This window comes from Arachis hypogaea, chromosome 11 (genome assembly GCF_003086295.3).
Source record: "Arachis hypogaea cultivar Tifrunner chromosome 11, arahy.Tifrunner.gnm2.J5K5, whole genome shotgun sequence".
In the NCBI taxonomy this organism is placed as follows: domain Eukaryota; kingdom Viridiplantae; phylum Streptophyta; class Magnoliopsida; order Fabales; family Fabaceae; genus Arachis; species Arachis hypogaea.
The window spans coordinates 65076703-65097236 of NC_092046.1; the positions used below are offsets into that span (position 1 = coordinate 65076703).

Here is a 20534-nt window from a genome sequence, read left to right on the forward strand (position 1 = left end):
ACTGGTCTCTTGTATTTGTTTTTCTTGTATGTTGAATCAAAGGCCAATACATCACCAAAGTATTGGTAATCGACTCTGCTGGATCCGTCCGCCCAAATCAGATTGGCTAGCCTTTTGTCACAAGTCACGTTGTATTTTGCGATTTCCATGGGGTCTAACTCGGCTTTTCCCTCAAGATACACTATTGCAGAATTTGCGTCACCGTCAGATATTTTAATGCGCCGTTGTTTGTCAGCGTAGTTGTAGACATCCTTCTTCAGAAACCCTAACAACGAATAGCTATCGGCCATACCAGCCATGTACCCTACAATCTTAGCCGTTGCAATACAATGTGCTTGCATCCCATCTATCTGACTCTTTGTTGTTTCCGTTAACCCACGATGATTTGCAATCAAGTGCACCATTCCTGCCGGTGTCAACTCGTGGTTGTGCTCGGTGACTAGCTTCCTCACCTTCCAGCAGTTATCATTTTTGTCTAAAAAAACTGATAACATTACCTTGCAGTTAGTTCTTGTCTCTGGTTTGTGTTCCCCCCTTCTGTCAATCCTGTCATAGTGTTTTCGTTCCCTCAACCCTTCCTTGTTACAAAAAAACCTATATCTTACCAAGTTCCCCTCACAGTCTCTCCCTGAGTCACCCTTTCGCACACTGAACCCATGCATTTTTCCAAACCTCCGATAGAACTCATATGCACTCTCAACGCTGACCCAAACCTTCTTCAAAATATCATCCACACTCAGTGCGCCCAGGTCTTCAAAGTCACAACATTCATCGTCGGCCATGGCTCCTCCTTCTTCGGCACCGATGAACTCGTCGTACGCATCACTTTGAGTCCCTCGACAATCAGCATCCTCCTCGCTTAAGTTCACCTCCATCTGTACCTCAACAACACATCGACTGAATCAGGACTTGCAACACCAACCAACGTCAAAGACCCCTATCCATTTACTGTTGTTTGGCATCTGCTCTCGTTGCATTCAACACTCTACCTAAATTAATAGTATAATAAAAATATTTCTCCAATACACCTGATTCAATAAAAACTCAATGAATAATGCAACTACTTCTAAACACTCTTCATCTACATTTACTTCCTTCAACAGGGGATCATAAAGAACTACTTCCATGCCTAAACAAATTACAATGAAATGCAATGCCCAAAAAATACTAAATGAAGAAAAATAGAGACGATTCTCTCTTCAATTCCATGTTCAAGATTGTGGGAGACCACAATCACCAAAGTAATACCATTAACATAGACTTCATTCTTACTTCTTATATACCTCACCCAATTTTTCACACAATGCAAAACAAACACAAAATTGATTTCTGAGACAACAAAAGCAGCAGACCAAGGTTCGGAATTTGAGCATCAATCACAGATACTTGATTTATATTAACTAAACAAAAATAGCAGAAAACCATTCAGAGCTTCGGCATTCATCACAAAAATGCATTTTCTACGAAAAAAAACAGAACAAAACCAGCAGACCATCATTCAGAGTTTGAACAATGATCAGAAAAAAATTGATTTCTGAAACAAAACAAACAAGGAAACAATCCCCACAATGAAAACTGATTTTTTGCTTTCAGCCGAAGACAACACGACGCATAGAATAAATCTCTGATCTCCAACATCCACCAATAATCTCAAGCATAACACCTAAACCGGAACAATGATTGGCCACTTAATCCAGAACAAGACCTAAATACAAAATCCACCAAAGTACCTCATAGCAATCTAACAATTTAGCAAAAGAAAAGACAACTGTAGCCCAACAATTTACCAAATTATCAAGTTGGCAAGTCCACAGGCAAAGAATAACAACAACAACAAAAAATTTAAAAATAATACAAGACCAAACAGCACAAGAACAATTAGCAAATTAACCAGTTCACATTAATAGTTTAACTTTACCAGAAGAAACTGATGCAAGTGGAATCATCATGCTAATATGTTTTCTACAGATGCTATTTGTGCAGCTATATTTTCCTGATTACTAAGATCGAATTATTCTACCTTCACATGCACTCAACTTACTAACTTTCTAAAAGCTATAGATTATAAAACCAACTAGAGATACGGTTAAAGGATTACATCGAACCCCTAGAGTGCAGCCACATTAAAACATAACTATAGAATTCAAAGCCTAATATCAAAATCACAGGGAAGAGAGCATAGATGTTTTATACTTTAATTCTGTCTATGAAGAAAGTCCAAACCACTACCAATTCAAAATGTTACCTATTGTATTGGTAATCGAAAGTTGTAGAGGTTGAAGCAGAGTATTGGTGATGTGTGGGTGTATTATCTGGTGGCGGGTTTGGAAAACTCACAGAGGCGACAAAAGCTAGCAGTACCACATCCGGGGGTCGCTCGCGGTTTCGTCCCAGTGGTCGAACGAAACCGACGTGGCTTCCACACGAACGCTTGCACGAACTCGAACGGTGAACGGCGACTAACGCGAGCGGTGAAGGCCGATCGATCGAGGATGCCAAAGAACGAGAACGAAGGCGACCGCTGAATGCAGAAGGGAACCCAACAAAGGCAACCAAACAGCGTTTCCTGAAAGGCATCTGCAAATACAGAGACAACAGACGCTGAGCTCCACCAAGTAGCTACGATCCGTGACCGAACAGGGGTTGAAGAACCTGGAGCACGACGGGAAGCTATGTTGGGGAACGGCCGGCGAACATCAAGAGTGCGCCGGAAGCTAGGGCTAGGGTATTGGTTTCATACCAATTTGCGTTGCATCAGATCGAGGGTTGAATCCACAAATGACGGGGGTAGAGGGTTCCTGCAGGTTAGGTTCTCTTTTTTTTTTTGGGTTTTAAAAACATTAAGCCTTTGTATCATTTGTATCTGAACGGTTAAGGGCTACAGTCCATCTCTCGCCCATTACCTTAAACTTTCCCCCAGGCCCATCCAATTTTTTTCACGGACTGAAGCGTGAACGTGAAAACCAAAAAACTACTCTATCACATTGTATTTATTTTCCAATTAATTAAGTTATTAAAATACCTTAATTAAGTTGTTAACGACCTCGATTTCTAAAAAGCCTTTTTGAATTGTGGGACCCGTACCTGAACCAGCTACCTCCAGCTATGACAAATGCAGAAGCGTTGAATATTTTAACAGGACAGGTGTATCTACCACGTTCGGACAGGCAGCATCCTCACCTGCTGAAGAATCTTCCACTCAGCACCATAGCAACTCCCACATATTATTAGTGTATAACTAAAATTCTAACCCTTGTAAAAAACACCGATATAATAATGTAGGCAAAGAAGGCAGTAGTGTCAAACTGTCAATTAATGGACATGAGAGTGTTTCGACGAACAATGAGGCAACATTGCTGAAAGTTGTTATCAACCAACCTGTATCTGCTGCCATTGAAGCCTCGGAATCTGACTTTGAATTTTACTCTGAGGCAAGTTTATTTATTATTGAGTAATGCTACTTTTAAACTACTGTTTAATTTTCAAAAAATTTTAATAATCAATTGATCATTTTTTTTATTTTTTGGTTAGACAAATTAATCTTCCAATTAATTTGGATGAAAAATTAAATAAATTAGTCTTTATTATTATTTAATAAAAATATAATAATTTTCTAAATTTTTATGTAATTTCTTTTATATAAACAAACAATTTGATATAAAAATATATTTGTTTAATAAAATAAAAATTTATTAAAAATTAAAATATTCTATTAAAATTTTGTAAAGATTAATTTGGAGCATTATTTATTATTATTATTTAACACTCCATGGTTACAGTAGATTATTTAAATTTTAAATTTTAAATTTTAAATTTTAAAATTAATTAACTAAAAATTGATTTTCTATGGTCTGGTTGGGAGTTGGAACTACATTAATGTTTGCAAGATTATTGCAGGGAGTATTTAATGGGGCATGTGATACAAACCTAGATCATGGGGTTGCAATTGTTGGTATGGAACAACAAAAGACGGATACAAATATTGGATAGTGGAAAATTCATGGGGACTAGAATGGGGAGAACATGCCAGGTCCAAAAAAAAAAGGAATGGGGAGAACATGGCTACATTAGGATGTAAAGGGGCATATCCCACAAGCATGGTCTGTGGCATTGCAATGGAGGCTTCCTACCCTATCAATCTACTAACCGTTTACCATCCTCTAATCTCTTAGATTGTGTTTGTTTATAGACACACAATATTAAAATAGAGACACAAAAATATAAAATTATATTTAATAAATAAAATATATATAAAATATTATATTTAAAAATATTAAATTAATATATTTTATTTTTATTTTAATAAAAAATACAAAAATATTAACAAATAATATGATTTATTTTTATTTTTTATTATTTTTGTTAATTTTTATAATTATATTTTTTATTTTAAATTTTTTAAATAAAATCAAATAAAAATAAATTATATTTTTATTTTATTTTATTCTATTCTCATTACCATTTGCAGCCTTAAGTACGAATTTTAAATTAAATTAAATTAAATGCGTCCCATAATTAAGATTGTTATTATTCATTGTGGTTTAATTGTTGTATGTGTCGTAAAAGACTAAAAGGATTGCATAGTAGAGATAGATAGGAGCAAAAATATTTATTTGCGCCATTATTGTTGTCAGGTGTGTGCCACAGTAGAAATAATAAATATTTCAATTTGATTGCTGCTTGTATAATTCGGGCTAAAATTTTTATATATGGATAATTTTAATGTGAAATACAAAAATATTTGATGATTTTGGTGTTCTACAGGGTTGTGGTAGTAGCACAAAACGTTACTAACGTTTTGTAATAAAAAATTTTTTTTAATCATCAAAGAACAAAACGTCACTGACGTTTTGTAATAAAAAAAATATTATTTTAATTATTAAAACACAAAACGTCGCTGACGTTTTGTTAGAAAAATATTATTTTAATTGAAGAAACACAAAACGTCATTGACGTTTTGTAAATGGCCATAGTTGTGTTCAACACACAATTTGGTTCATGATAAAGGATTTCACCTCTAGTAATACAATATTAAAAAGAAAAAGCCAAGATAACATTCTTTTGGTCAGAGATACGCACTCACACGCCTCATGCTGGGATGCTAACCTTAATACTTTTTATAAGAAGCCAGCATTTCAACTACTTTAAATACGTTTTAAATTCGAAAATTTAAACTCTAAGTTCTATTCCATCAAGGGATCAACATGAATATACTATACTAAATATTTAGTACAAATTTACATAAAAGAATTTTTTATAAAATTGATAATTAAAATTTATTAAATAAAAATTTAATCAAACTATTAAATTATCTAAAACTGTGGCAAAATTGATTTTCAGTAATTCACCAACCAGTATTCTTTAGGGTGTAGAAATTAATTTTTGCAACAATTTTCAACAATTGTTTATATAACCATTGCTAATCAAATATATCGTATCAGATTATTTGACGGCAGTTTTAAATCTCTATAATATAACTAAACAGAAACTCTCCATCCATTTATAATCACTCTTAGATCTCATTTTAAACTATCACAAAAATATTGTATTTTACAGCACAAATCGCCACTATTTTTCATTATTTCTATTAATTTTTTATAATTATATTTTTTATTATTATATTTTTCTTCCTAAATTTTTTGTATATAAAAAAATAGAGTAAATTAGACTTTCACATTTTGTTTTCTCTTAAATTTAGTTTACTACAAAAAAATTATAAAAATATTAATTTTGTGTCTTATCATAATGTTTTGTCTTGTCCTTTTCTCATAATCAAATTCCGTCTTAGAGACTAACCACCCAAAAAACACTTAAATTTTCTTTTAAACATTTGTATCCATCAGTTTTTTGTTTGGATAAAATTTTTATTTATTTTTAAAATAAAAAACTAAAATTAGATGACTATTTTCAACCTAAAAACTCCAAAAATTTTCAATTTCGACTTCACACTATAAGAAAAAACAATATCTGTAACAAACAAAATTGTTCAAAAAACCAAAAATTTTGAAACAAAAAGAATTTGAAATAAAAAAAGTCCATTGCAGTATGTCCCATTACAAAAAGTTTTTATAACAAAAAATGAAACTGTTACAATACAAAGTAATATTTTATAACAAATTTTTTTATACAAAAAAATAAAATTTGTTAAAAAAATGATAACAAATTTAACAAATAAAATCTTTTTTTAACAATTTAGATTTGTGTTATAATATTTTGTTACAAAATACTACTTACTTTTGTAACATTTTTTATTCTTAGTTACAAAAATAGATTCATTTTACAATATTTATTTAAATAATTGATATATCAATTACTTTTCTAAACGCGCTAACATTTATATAATATATAATCATATAGATAATTAAAATATTTTACATATAATTAAGATTCTTTTACAATAAAATAAATTCTATAAATTCAACTAAATACAACTTGTTCTTAACATAAAATTTATATCATGTAGAATTTATAATCCTTGACTCTTCTAGCATGTTTCAGTCAATATAAAGCCTAACATGTTGCCATCAATTTTTTACCCCTGCAAACATAAACAATAAAAATCAAAATTAGAAATAACACATAACATTATCTTCGTCCAAGTGAAAATTAAGATAGAAGTTAAAATTAATTAATTCTTTGAGAATCCATTCTCAAAGTTTAAAACCAACTAATCAAGGATACAAATTATCAAGAATTGACAATTCAATACATAAAACTTGGGCTAATTAATCATCGTTCAATCACAAATATATTTGACCTATTTTTCATGCTTTTACACTCACAAAATTCCATACAAGGAAAGTGAGATTCATGTCAAAACACAAGAATAAGAACATACAGAACAACCAAAAGAAACCAAATTTAAATTACTCCCTTTGAACCAAAAGAGAAATTCTGACAACAAGATAGTTGCTCCACTTTGGTGTTGAGCTCTTCCTTTCAAAAAAAAATAGCTCACTTCCTACGCGCATAGATGCACTAAGCCATATCAGATCAAGCTTAGGTCCTTGCAGTTTTATATAAGATAAAACAAGGAATCTCTAGCAAAGTATCCCAACAAGCATAGAAGAAAATACAATTAGGTGAACTGCCAGTTATACTTACACATATGAAGTCAAAATACCAACAGTAATAAAGAAGAGACATTAATGAACTAAAGAATATGCTCTAAGATCAACATGCTACTAATACTTTACATAGGCAGTTCAGAGATCGAGCATCGTCAATTGAAAAAGTATTTAACTCGATATAAATCTAAATTTTACTTAGAGTTCAAATGATGGGCAACGAAAAAACCAATTCAGCTCATGCGATGATTTGGTTTCAGAGTCAAAAGTTATTGTCTCGTCTCAACAAAGCCACTTAAAATCCCGCATTTGAGCCTGCAAGCGAGAATAGAAAAAGCAACAAGAGAAAAAAAATTACATCATAAAAGAATTCTCCACCTATATACATACTACGTGAAAAAATATACATACAACAGAACAATATAGTAGAACTTTATGCGCTCCAGTTCATGTCTTCAAGCTGAGGGCAAGATAATTTTCTGTGAAAATTAACTACAATAATTATAATTGTGAAGATTATTCGCAGTATATTACAATAGTAAATAACATTACAAGTTGGCTTTTAAACACAACACTCAATAAACACAACAAGAACAGCTTCATAATTAAATAAAAAAAAATACAACATCTAAAAAACAAGAACAGTTCCATAATTACTATACAACAAAATAATCTAAATTACTCATAATAGAGAAACCTAAGAAAATCATTACTCATAATAATAACAGTTCAATAATCTTCAATAATGTTCACTACTCATCATCAGTAATAAACTTATTCTTCAGAATGGCATGAATTAGAGCTTGTAGCCAAAAAGTTCAGTAGAAATCAAAGTTATGCCTTTGAATCACAAAAAAAAATTTGTCCCCAAAAATTGAAAACAATGAGAAACTTGACAATTATAACCAGCTAATAATCAGAATTTCGGTATTTCTAAACAATCAAAAAATCAAACACATATTCATCAAATTCAGTCACAAATACAACTCAAACTCATTATTTAGTCATTTCAAACAATCATAAATCATTTGCATATACCCACTAAACTTATATGGCATTCATAAATTAAAATAGTTAATTTCAAAATAAAATTTCCTACCTCAGTTAGCCGAAACTCGGTAATTAAATGCAACAAACCCTTCGTTTGTTTTTAATTTAGCAACAACTTTCCTCTTGGAGCAGCAGCAACAGTGATCTCAGAATCAATCATAATTGTTCAAGAGATAAATTGACAACACTAGAATAAAATATGCTAATATAATTAGGACAGAAATATGATAGAGGAACAAATGGTAACAAAGCAAGGAAGAAAATGTTACAGGTCTCGTAAACGAAGAAATTGGAACCAGAACGGGAACAGTGCTACCGGAAACAACGATAGTGACACCCCCTTTCAAGTTTCACGATGACAGAATGCTCCGCAGTGGCTAGCTCCAGCAGCGAAAACAATGGCTCCAGCGGCTAGCCTTGGCAACAGTAGCGGCAACTCCTCCCTCACTCCTCCATCGCGTCTTTCACTCTCTCTGCTTCGTGCGATGGCGGAAGCTTCAGGCTCGACAGCGGCGCGCAATGACGGCGATGCAACAACCGCGGCGAGCTGGACGCGAACGGCCTCCCTCCAGCGGCGGCGACAGGACGCAGGCGGCCTCCCTCTTCTCGCGGACTCTCTCTCTTCGCGTCTTGACAGCCTCTCTCTTCAGCAGCAGTGACCGGCGGTAAAGTGCGACGAGGGTGGCGCGACGATCGCTGGTGGCGGCGCGGTCTCCCCCCTTTCCTTCCCTTCTTCTTCCCCGCGACTCCCTCACTTCCTCGGATCTCTCTCTATATGCCTGTTTCTGTGTATACGCTTGTATATTGGTTGTGTGTGTATGGTGTGTGGTGTGTGATGTGTGCTGTGAGTGGTAGAAAAAGCTAGGGTTAGAGATGGGGTGATTTAAGTATTTTCAATAAAAATAAGGGTAGTATAATAACTGAAAATTTATTTTAATTTAATAATAATTATATAAAGATATTATTTAACTATAAATTTTTAAATTATTTTTAAATAAATATTTTAATTTTAAGAACTAGAGTAATTAAATTAATTATTCATGAAATACTATATTATTATTATTTTATAATTATTTTTAAATAAATACTAATTAAGATAAAATTAGAAATAATCAAGTTAATTTTTTTATTCATAAAATTTAAAGTATTAAATTCAAAAATCTTAAATATTTAAATTAAATCATATAAAATTTTTATATTTTTTTAATTGCTAAAATTTTAAATTATAAATAAAAAAATACTCCGTTTAATATATAAATCTCTAAAAATTTATTTTGAATAAATATAATAAATCATAAATGACTTATTATTTAATTTTTAAAATAATTCTAAACTCAAACTATCATTAATTTGACTTAAATATTTTTAGTAAAATAAATTTTTGAATATAAAATCTTAAATAAATATAATAAATCATAAATAAATTTTAAAAAATTCGAAGTCTTACATTTAATATGTTGAAACAAATTTTTTTATTAGTTACAAAAAATCTTTAAATTTTGTGACAAATAAATAACTTGTTACAAAAATATTGTATTTTGTAACAAACTAATTTTTTGTTATAAAGCTTTTGAAACAAATAGATATTTTGTTACAAAATATTTTAAATTTTTGTAACAATATAATCTTTTGTTACAAAATATTATAACATTTTGCAACAAAACAACAATTTGATACGAAAGCCAACATAATTTGTAACAAAAGAAATCAAGTTGTTACAAAATATTCTTATTTTGTAACAATAACTAATTATTGTTACGAAAAAACTATAATTTGTAACAATTTTAAATTTGATATAAATTTTTTGTTACAAATGTTTCATTTTTCTGTAGTGTCATTTATATCAGGATAAATACCATTTTCGGTCCCTGATCATTTGTCCGTAGGACATGTCGCATCCTGATTATCACTAAACTTCAACCAGATTTTCATCCATCGATATAAGTGAACCAATCGATCCGTATAATCGGTTGCGAACAGGTTACCCAGATAACGTGTCAGTTAGAGGTTAAATTGTCAAATACAAGTACTACGTGTCACTAGAAATTGAGTGTATTTGACAATTCAACCTCCAACTAACACGTCATATAAACAATTTGTTCGCAATCAATCACAGAAATTAACTAATTCACTTATATTAATAGGTGGAGACGTGATTGAGGTTTAGTAATAATTAGAATGCGATATCCTAAAAACAAATGGTCAAAATAAATTGAAAAGGGTATTTATCCTTTATATCACTTGCGTACATTATTATACATATACCTCACGCACATATATATACAATATTAATTTTCATTAATCGAATGAATATCAATACGGTAATTACCTTGAAGACTTAATGGACCAATATAATTTGATTGGCATTATATAATATCTTATTTCCCTTTAAAAATCACCATATATTTCTATGTTGGATATATAATTTACATTAATAGTAATAAAAGCGTATCCCATATATATTTGCTGTGTATATTGATTTTATTTTATAGTATATTTACTCACTTTTCATATTTTTTTTTAAAAAATAATTTCCAACATTAAAACGTCTAAAGAGAGCTAATAAGTCACTTTAGTTCTTGAAATTAGGGAGTTATATCGATTTAGTGTTTGATTCTCTAATTGTTATAATTTAGTCCTCAAAAATTTAAAAAGTACATTAATATAATCTTTTGTGTATTTTCCGTCGTCAAAGCTATTAGCGATATGGCTCTAGCCTTGCCGACATATTAAAACAACGTCATACGCATTTTGTCTCTAAAAAAGACACTAAGCGACGTTGTTTGAGAGTTTGAACAATTAGTATTGTTCAAAAGGAAGGGGTGTAACATTTTAATATTGTTCAAATTCTCAAATGACGTCGTTTAGTGTCTTCTTTATTAGCGCCAAAACACGTACAACGTCGTTCTAATATGTCCAGCATGGCAAGACTTGAGCCACGTCACTAACAGCATTAAGTTTCGATTGCAGAAAATACACAAGAGACTATATTGGTTCACTTTTTTTTAATCTAAAGGATCAAATTATAGTAATTAGGAAGTTAGAGACTATATCAGTACAATTTACCAATCTCAAAGACTAAAATAGAACATATCTTGTAAGACTCTATATTTTTAAAAATTAAATAAGAAGTTATTTATGATTTATTATATTTATTTAAGATTATATTTTCAGAGATTTTTATATATAAATTAAAAAATTTATCATTTATAATTTAAAGTTTTAGTAATTGAAAAATAATGAGAATATTACATGCTTTAATTTAAATATATTGATTTTGAACCTTATTTTATGAATAAAGAAAAATTAATTTGATTATCTCTAATTTTTAAATTAGAGTATTCAATTGAAAATAATGTGTAAGTTGAAGAATAATTAGTATTTTCAAAGTAAAATTATATTGGATTAGATTTGGTTCTAAATTATTACTCTACCCTTTAATTTTTATTAAAATTCCTACTCTACCCAAACCCTTCATTCCCAAAACAACTCACACCAAATCCTAATACACATTACACTCACACCCTCACCTCTACATAGCCACCACTCATCCCCAGCGGTCAGAAGAAAGAAAACAAAAAGAGAGAGTGACCCGGCGGGAAAAGAGGAAGAAGAAGGAGAGGGGATGGAGGAAGGGGACGACGCCGGCGGGACTAAGTATTGCCGATACCGTCGTCGTCGAAGCAAGAGGAGGAAGAGAGAGAAAGATGTGACACGAGGGAGAGAGGAGTCGCCGCCGTCGAGCTTCACCAAGTCCCAGGCCAGCCGATTGTGTCCCACCGCTAAAGGGCCTCCGTCGTCGACACCTGGTCACCGTTGCCGAGCTGTACGTCGTCGTCGCTATCAAATCCACTGTCACATTGCCGTCGCACCACCGCGAGAGAGAACTAGAAGGAGAATGACGCCGGAGCTACCATAGTGGCCGTCGAGCCTGCATTTCCGTTGCCGTCGAGCTGCTCTTGCCGCCGTTGAACTTTACCATTGTCGTAAATCGTTCTTGGTTCAAAAACGTTCTTGGTTCCATTTTGTGCAGTAAATCGTTTTGCTCCAGAAACATTTTTATCATTGTTCTGTTAAATGATTCTGAGCATAATTGATTGTGAATATTATTGAAATGTGATAACTGACGGTGATTTGTCCTGGTTATGTGCCAAGGTTTAGGTGTTATTCCTCTTGCGTGATATGATTTTGAGCAAAATCTCATGAGGATGGTGATAAGTAATGCTCACTTGAGATGTGTGCATAAGGCTCAGTGAAAATGACAATACATAATGCCCATTTTCTCTCGGGAAGGTGAGAGGACACCCTCCGTTGATGTGAGACGGCACTCTCCATTGTTTGGCACGGTTTATACCTCTATGAGAAGGTGAAATGACACTCTCCGTTGAGATAATGGTACCATGATTTGTATAATTTCTCGTAGAGATGCGCATTGAGAGACTGATCCAGGATGTCAACCGAATTTTGTGACAGGTTTAGTAGATAATCAGCACGTGAGCTCATGGCCAATAGGACAGACATGCATCATATACTTCATTTTTTTACATTTTTTGGGTCTGCGTAGTTACTTAGTTTGCCTAATTGATACTTTGTTAACTACTAATTGTGCTACTTGTTATACTTGCTCTTTTGTGCGATTATTTGACTCTCTGTGTGATTGTGACTCGTGATTTGTGTATATTTTTGGTCGGAGATCATGATGTGATATTGTGTTAGGCCAGAAGCCGTGATGGTGATGTGATTATGTGTTGGGCCGGAGGTCATGATTTGGTTATGTTATATTGGATGAATCAGCGGTGAGTTTGTTGAAATTACTTCTTCAGTATATGTAGTGAAATGCTATGATATATTTGTTTTGATTAGAGTTTTTATAGGTTGAAATATAAATTTGGATTTTGAGATCGTGTGCGATTAGGTTCTCATCCTCTACAGCCCTCTGTTTTTCAGGAAATGGACGAGAAGCCAGCGAAGACCTTTCTAAGTATTTTGGTTGCACTATATTTGTTTTTAATGCCTTAGTAGTAGTAGTTGTTGTTGTTATTATATCTTGTAAAGAGGAATAGGAATTGTAACAAGATATATATGAAGTTTGACATATTACTTGTATGAAGGTTTCTTATATACGTGTGTGTATAATAATTTTTTTTTTTCACATAAAGTAAAATGCGATTTTTAGTTTAAAGGTTAATACTAAAGATATATTTAAAATTGTCATAATACTCTTTATTATCAAAATGACGTAGCAAAAAGCGTGACATTCTGACTAATATTACATAACTCCTCCCAAAGAACACAAACATGTTTTTTAATGAAAAAATTTTCATTCATCTAAATTTTGTAAGTACTCAATCCTTATTCACAATATAAGATTGTTTTTTACAAGTATTGTCTTAGTTTTTTAATTATTATTTTATATTTTTTATTTTTTTTATTACAATCCTTGTCAAGTATCAATTATTCTATTTTTTTTATTTTATGACATTTGAATTTGACCATCTTATTTAAAAAAGAATTCATATTTTTTTGTATTTTATATTTATAATAATTATTCTATTTTTTTTATTTTATGGCATGTGAATTTGACCATCTTATTTAAAAAAAAATTCATATTTTTTGTATTTTATATTCTATTTTATATTTATAACAATATATATGTAAAAATATATGTTGTATACTGAAATTTGTAAAAATATCTTTAACTTAGCATTTAATTTCACACACATAACATTCATAATTTCACACTCATATTATCCATAATTTCATACATATAATTTTCATGGTTAATATGTTTTTACAATTAATATTACTCAATTTCAAGCTATTTATTTTTCAAATTATCTCACTTGTGCGTTAATGAGTCATGATTTCAAATTATTTTATATTTTTATTTATATTTTTATCTATGTTTATTTATTGATTTTAATGTGATTAGTTAATAATTATATTTAAAAAATAATTTCATAATTTTTTTCATGTTTCATTTTTAACTTTTTATTTTATAACATATAATTTTAATGTATAATATAAATTGTATAGTAGAAGTGTTAAAATATCTCTAATTTAGCATTTATAATTTTATATGTATAACATTCATAATTCAAACTTATAACATCCTTAATCAACAAATTGAGATTAATTTATTATTATTTATTTTTTATTATTTTATTTGTCAGGTCATAAAATAATATTTTTTATGTTTTTATTTTTTAATAAATTAAGACTAATCGAATTTGAGATATTTGAATTTTTTTTATAAAATGTAGTGTACTACTTTAAAATTTTTATTTAAAAGAAAGATTTTATAATTGTTAGATGTAATAATAAGAACCAACAAATTATAACTCAAATGACATAATTTTTCTATACTTACTTAGAGATTGCGCGCAGATTTAAGTCTCATTTCTTTGGAAAAAAATGTAATAATAAAAAAGAAATTTTTAAAATTTGATTTACATAAAATTTAGATTAATTTTTGGTGTAATTAAGTGAAAGAAAATAATTATATAAAAGGAGATTAATTATGTTTATTAAATTAAGAGAGAGCATAATCTCCTATAAATGATTAACTATGTATATTTTTATTTATCATTGGTGAGTTTTTGACTATTTAACATTACTGTTATTAATTAAGAGATCATATATACACGTACATCCTAGCTATGTGGATATGCATGAATAATGATGCTGTTACGAACACACAATAAGAACAAACAAATAGTGGTTCATAACTAAACGTAACTGAGGCACAAGTACACTCATATATAAACCTACCTATCACTCTCGATATGGTAATAGCGTGGTCGGCATGCAATCGAAAGATGACTCTTGAAGCACACAAATTAAAGATATCATTAGCCAAACATATACACCAATTATGCACCAACTCTTATATTTATTTTATTATCCATAAGTAATCAAAACTTCTTAACTTTCCTTCCTTTATTTGATTATCTATATATCTAAAATCTTACAGGTGTGATATCGATGTATACAACGTGTACCAACAATAAATTAATCTCACTACGAAGTCCTTATTGCTTCCATATTTATGCAAAATCAACACATAATAATAGGAAAAAATATAAGAAAACAATAAAAATATTAAATAATATGAAAAATAAATATGTTAGATATTTAATTCAATATATATATAGATAATTATATTGATTATTTTTAATTAGATGATTATTTTTTTTATTTAATTTATTCATACCAGTTAATAATAGATGGATGTTCAATTTATTAAGTATATAAATAGTTATTCTAATTTTAAAATTTAAGAGATAATTTAAGAGTGGAATATTTTTTATTTTATTAGATTAATTTTAAAATTTATTATTTATATTGTTTACAAAAATTATTATATACCTAACAAAATCGTAATAATAATAGTCCTTTTTTCTCTCTTAGCTTCCCCATAATCCTAGCTCGTGTTCAACGTATAGTCCATGGCATGATCATGCATGATCGTTATCATTATCGATGATTAATTGTTGATGCCCTTAAGGAACATGTAACTTCTTCCATTCAGATTATCCATTGTTTTCTTCTTCTTTTTCTTTTCATTTCATTTCCCTAGCTATATAAAGCATCCCAAGCTCTTTGTTTTCTCCAACTTCATTCACATTCATCCATCGAATAATTGAAACCAAAAGCACATATACAAAGAAAAACACAATGAAGAAGCTCTTGTGTGTTATTCTATCCCTCGCTTTAGTCCTAGGATTCTCCGAGAGCTTCGAGTTCCAGGAGAGAGAACTCGAATCGGAGGAATCCCTATGGGACTTGTACGAGAGGTGGCGGAGCCACCACACGGTTTCTAGAAGCCTCGATGATAAGAAGAAACGTTTCGAGGTGTTCAAGGCGAACGTGATGCATGTCCATGAAACAAACAAGTTGGACAAGCCTTACAAGTTGAAGCTGAACAAATTTGCTGACTTGACCAACCATGAGTTCAGAACCATCTATGCTGCCTCCAAGGTGGGACATCATAGAATGTTCCGCGGCATGCCACGTGGCAATGGGACCTTCATGTATGAGAATGTTGAGAGGGTTCCTGCTTCTGTGGATTGGAGGAAGAAAGGTGCTGTCACTCCTGTGAAAGATCAAGGCCAATGCGGTAATAAGCAAAATACTCACCATTATTTATTATTATTATTATTATTATTATTATTATTATTATTATTATTATTATTATTATACCTTTGCTCCGAAGCGATTTTTTTTGTGATTTTGAAAGGAAATGTTAAGAGGCTAATAATAATTTTATTAATATTAATTTATATTTTAAATTAATATTTTATTTTTATACTATTAAAATTTAGTCTTTGTTCGTATTTAGAATTGTCTAAATATTAGTAAAATATAAATTTTATTAATCATATAACATTGCTTATAAAAAAATTATGATTAACTTATTTCGTAAATAGATATTTATAATTAATCAACAACTCACATCATCATCAGAAATGTTAGAATATATATTATTCTAACAAGAAAAAGTGTGTATCACATGATGATATCATTTTTTATATTCCTAACAAAAAGTATTTGATAAAGAAATAAAAAGATAAATAAGACAAGAATTGAATTTGAATAAAAAAGATACATTGAAATTGAAATAGAAACAAAAATGATAGATTGAAATTGAGTACAAAAAGAATCACTCTACTTCTACCCAATTTCTTGACGCAACAAGAAAGGGACTCCTCAATCTAACTTGTCAACGCCATGGTTTGGAAATTGATTCGAAGGGACTCCTCAACCTTCTAACCAATTCCCCGATGCAACAAGAGAGGGACTCTTCAACCTCAATTGTCCACACCATGGTTTCATCACGAAACCAAAAAAGGTTTAAAACCTCTAAATCATTCTATGCTACGACTACAATAGCTAAGGAGGTATTTATAACCTCTTATTAGGTTAAAACAAATAAAAATCCTAAAGCCCATAAACATAAGGCCCAATCTAGTAATTAAATAAACAAAACTCAAAATACATTAAATTAAAATATTCTAAAAATGTAAACTAATATCTTCTAAATAACACTTGAACTCTTCATATCACGAACATTTGAAGCACGTATCATTCTCCTCCTCTTCAAAAAAGATTCGTCCTCGAATCTTGTAGGTGGAAAAATAGAATATGAAAAGCACAAAAATTACAAGAAAGATAATTTTTTTCTTTTTTATATATATTCCATTTTTTTTCTCCTTTTTTTTTGCAATGTATGCTTTTTTATTTTATTTTTTTTAAACAATAAAATCGATAGACACTTGACTCTTTTTTTTTATGATAAAAGAAGAACAAATATAGATTAATAAGAATTAATCTAATACCTGAGCTCTGATACCAAATGATACGAAAATAAAAGAAATAAACAAGACAAGAATTGAAATTGAATATAAAAGATACATTGAAATTGAAATAAAAACAAAAAAGGATAGGTTGAAATTGAATACAAAGAGAATCACTCTACTTTATACCCAATTTCTTGACGCAACAAGAAAGGGACTCCTCAACCTAACTTGTCAACGCCATAATTTGGAAATTGAATCGAAGGGACTCCTCAACCTTCTACTCAATTCCCCGATGTAACAAGAGAGGGACTCCTCAACCTCAATTATCCACACCATGGTTTCATCACGAAACCAAAAAGGGGTTTTCAAACCTCTAAAAATTCTATACTACGACTACAATAGCTAAGGAGGTATTTATAACCTCTTATTAGGTTAAAACAAATAAAAATCCTAAAGCCCATAAACATAAGGCCCAATCTAGTAATTAAATAAACAAAAATCAAAATACATTAAATTAAAATATTCTAAAAATGTAAACTAATATCTTCTAAATAACACTTGAACTCTTCATATCACGAACATTTGAAGCACGTATCAGTATTAGATTCAAAATTTTCTTCCTCGGCCCTTATTTTCATTTCCATTTATTAATTATTGATTTTTTTAGTAAATTGTCGTGATTAAATTATGAATGAAGCATTAAATTTGAGTAGTATTCTGTTTGAGGTTCAACGTTCAAATATTGATAATTTAAAAAAGAAAGTAATTTATAAAAATATGTTAGCTGTATGTACTATATTTTCAATTAAAAATGTTTAGAAAACTCCTAATGATGTTTCTGTTTGGATTATATATGATAAATGATGGTTGAAATGAAAATTTTTTTGTGGTGTGGTACATCAGGTAGCTGCTGGGCATTTTCAACAGTGGTAGCAGTTGAAGGCATCAACCAAATAAAGACACGTAACCTAGTATCCTTATCCGAGCAAGAACTCATAGATTGTGACACAAACCAAAATCAAGGATGCAATGGTGGCCTTATGGATTATGCCTTCGAGTTCATCAAACAAAAGGGTGGCATTACAACCGAAACTGATTACCCTTACACTGCACAAGATGGCACCTGCGATGCATCCAAGGTACCTAACATATTTTAATCTTTTTAATTATATAATAATATGTCAGTAAAATAATTACATTTTATATTTATTGTATAAATAGTCATTTAAAAAATATGATTAAATTATTATGTAAAACGTTTTACACCAATGTATCAATCTTAAACTCATAATTAACTACACCATACAAGGTACTTATTAGTGTACAGCTAAAATTCTAACCCTTGTAAAAACACTGATATATTGATGCAGGCGAAGAAGGATGTAGTGTCAATTGATGGACATGAGAATGTTCCAACGAACAATGAGGCGGCATTGCTTAAGGCTGTTGCCAACCAACCTGTGTCTGTTGCCATTGAAGCCTCGGGATCTGACTTTCAATTTTACTCTGAGGCAAGTTTATTTATTATTGAGTAATGCTATACTTTTAAACGACTTTTTAATTTTCAAAAAATTTTATTAATCAAATGATCAATATGTAATTTTTTTTAGACAAATTAATCTTCCAATTAATTCTGGATGAAAAATTAAATAAATTAGTCTTTATTATTATTTAATAAAAATATAATAATTTTTTAATTTTTATATAATTTTTTTAATATAGACAAACAATTTGATATGAAAATATATTTGTTTAATAAAATAAAAAGTTATTAAAAATAAAAATATTCTATTAAAATTTTGTAAAGACTAATTTGAAACATTATTCATTATTATTATTTAACGCTCCATAGTTACAGTAGATTATTTAAATTTTAAATTTTAAATTCTAAAATTAATTAACTAAAAATTGATTTTCTATGGTTTAGTTGGAACGACATTAATGTTTGCAAGAATATTGCAGGGAGTATTTAATGGGGCATGTGGTACTAACCTAGACCATGGGGTTGCAATTGTTGGGTATGGAACAACAAAAGACGGATACAAATATTGGATAGTGAAAAATTCATGGGGACCAGAATGGGGAGAACATGGCTACATTAGGATGCAAAGGGGCATATCCCACAAGCATGGTCAATGTGGCATTGCAATAGAGGCTTCCTACCCTATCAAAACCTCATCTACTAACCCTTTACCATCGTCTCTTAACGACGAGCTTTAAATTAAATTAAATGCGTCCCATAATTAAGATTGTTATTATTCATTGTGGTTTAATTGATGTATGTGTTTTAAAAGGATTGCTTAGTAGAGATAGATAGGAACAAAAATATTTATTTCCATCATTGCTATTGTTGTTAGGTGTGTGTCATACAGAAATAAATATTTGATTGCTCCTTGCATAATTCGTGCTACCAATGTAGTGTATTATTGATTTGTATTAAAGCCAAGACAACATTAATTATTTCACTCTTTTGCATCGCCTAATTGTGGGATCCTTCATTCTTCTTCTTTTGGTGAGAGATACGCATTCACACGCCTCACAGCTGGGATGCTAACTCTTATTACTTTTTATAAGAAGCCAATATTTTAACTACTTTCAATACGTTTTAAATCAAGGTACTGAGAATCGTACTGCTTATCGAACTACAACAATTCCATCAGATAGTGGCAAAAATTTTACGGCGATTTTTTAAAACTGTCGCAAAATGACAACTGTAGCGCATATAGCGACTCTTAGGGGTTGGGGCTGCAATCAGCCTTGCATTTAGCGGCAGTTTTCTTAGAACCGCCGCTATATGTATCGTCGGGTGAGTTATCGTTTTACATTTTGCGTCGGTTTTCTTTAAACCGCCGCAAAATACGTATTACCACATGTTACAATGTTTTTTTTAGTAATAACCATCTGAGTATAATATAGTTAAGTTAACAATATTATTTTAAACTACATATGTTTAAATTATTGTTACTTACACTCGTAACACTTTTTCTAGATTCGTTTTACATAAAAAAGTTAACAAGTTAAATAAGCTATATATGTTAACTCATGTGAACAAATTTACCAATAAGATTTTCTTCTTTACTCTATTGGCATTTAAATTTTCATTCAAACATAAATGTAA

General features: G+C 30.4%; 1 protein-coding gene across 2 annotated transcripts; it reads left to right on the forward strand.

Annotated features, from left to right (window-relative positions):
- The first annotated feature begins 15096 nt into the window (after nucleotides 1–15096).
- Nucleotides 15097–19899, forward strand: LOC112722185 (vignain). 2 transcript variants are annotated; one of them, XM_072206968.1, is made up of 4 exons: nucleotides 15097–16236; nucleotides 18320–18555; nucleotides 18787–18931; nucleotides 19383–19899. In XM_072206968.1, exons 1-4 carry the CDS (start codon nucleotides 15795–15797, stop codon nucleotides 19634–19636), a joined length of 1077 nt encoding a protein of 358 aa, XP_072063069.1. In that variant the 5' UTR covers nucleotides 15097–15794; the 3' UTR covers nucleotides 19637–19899. The 2 variants fall into 2 exon arrangements, with proteins under 2 accessions (XP_072063069.1, XP_025628939.1); XM_025773154.3 differs by having other exon boundaries at nucleotides 18787–18927; nucleotides 19379–19899.
- The last annotated feature ends 635 nt before the right edge of the window (nucleotides 19900–20534 follow it).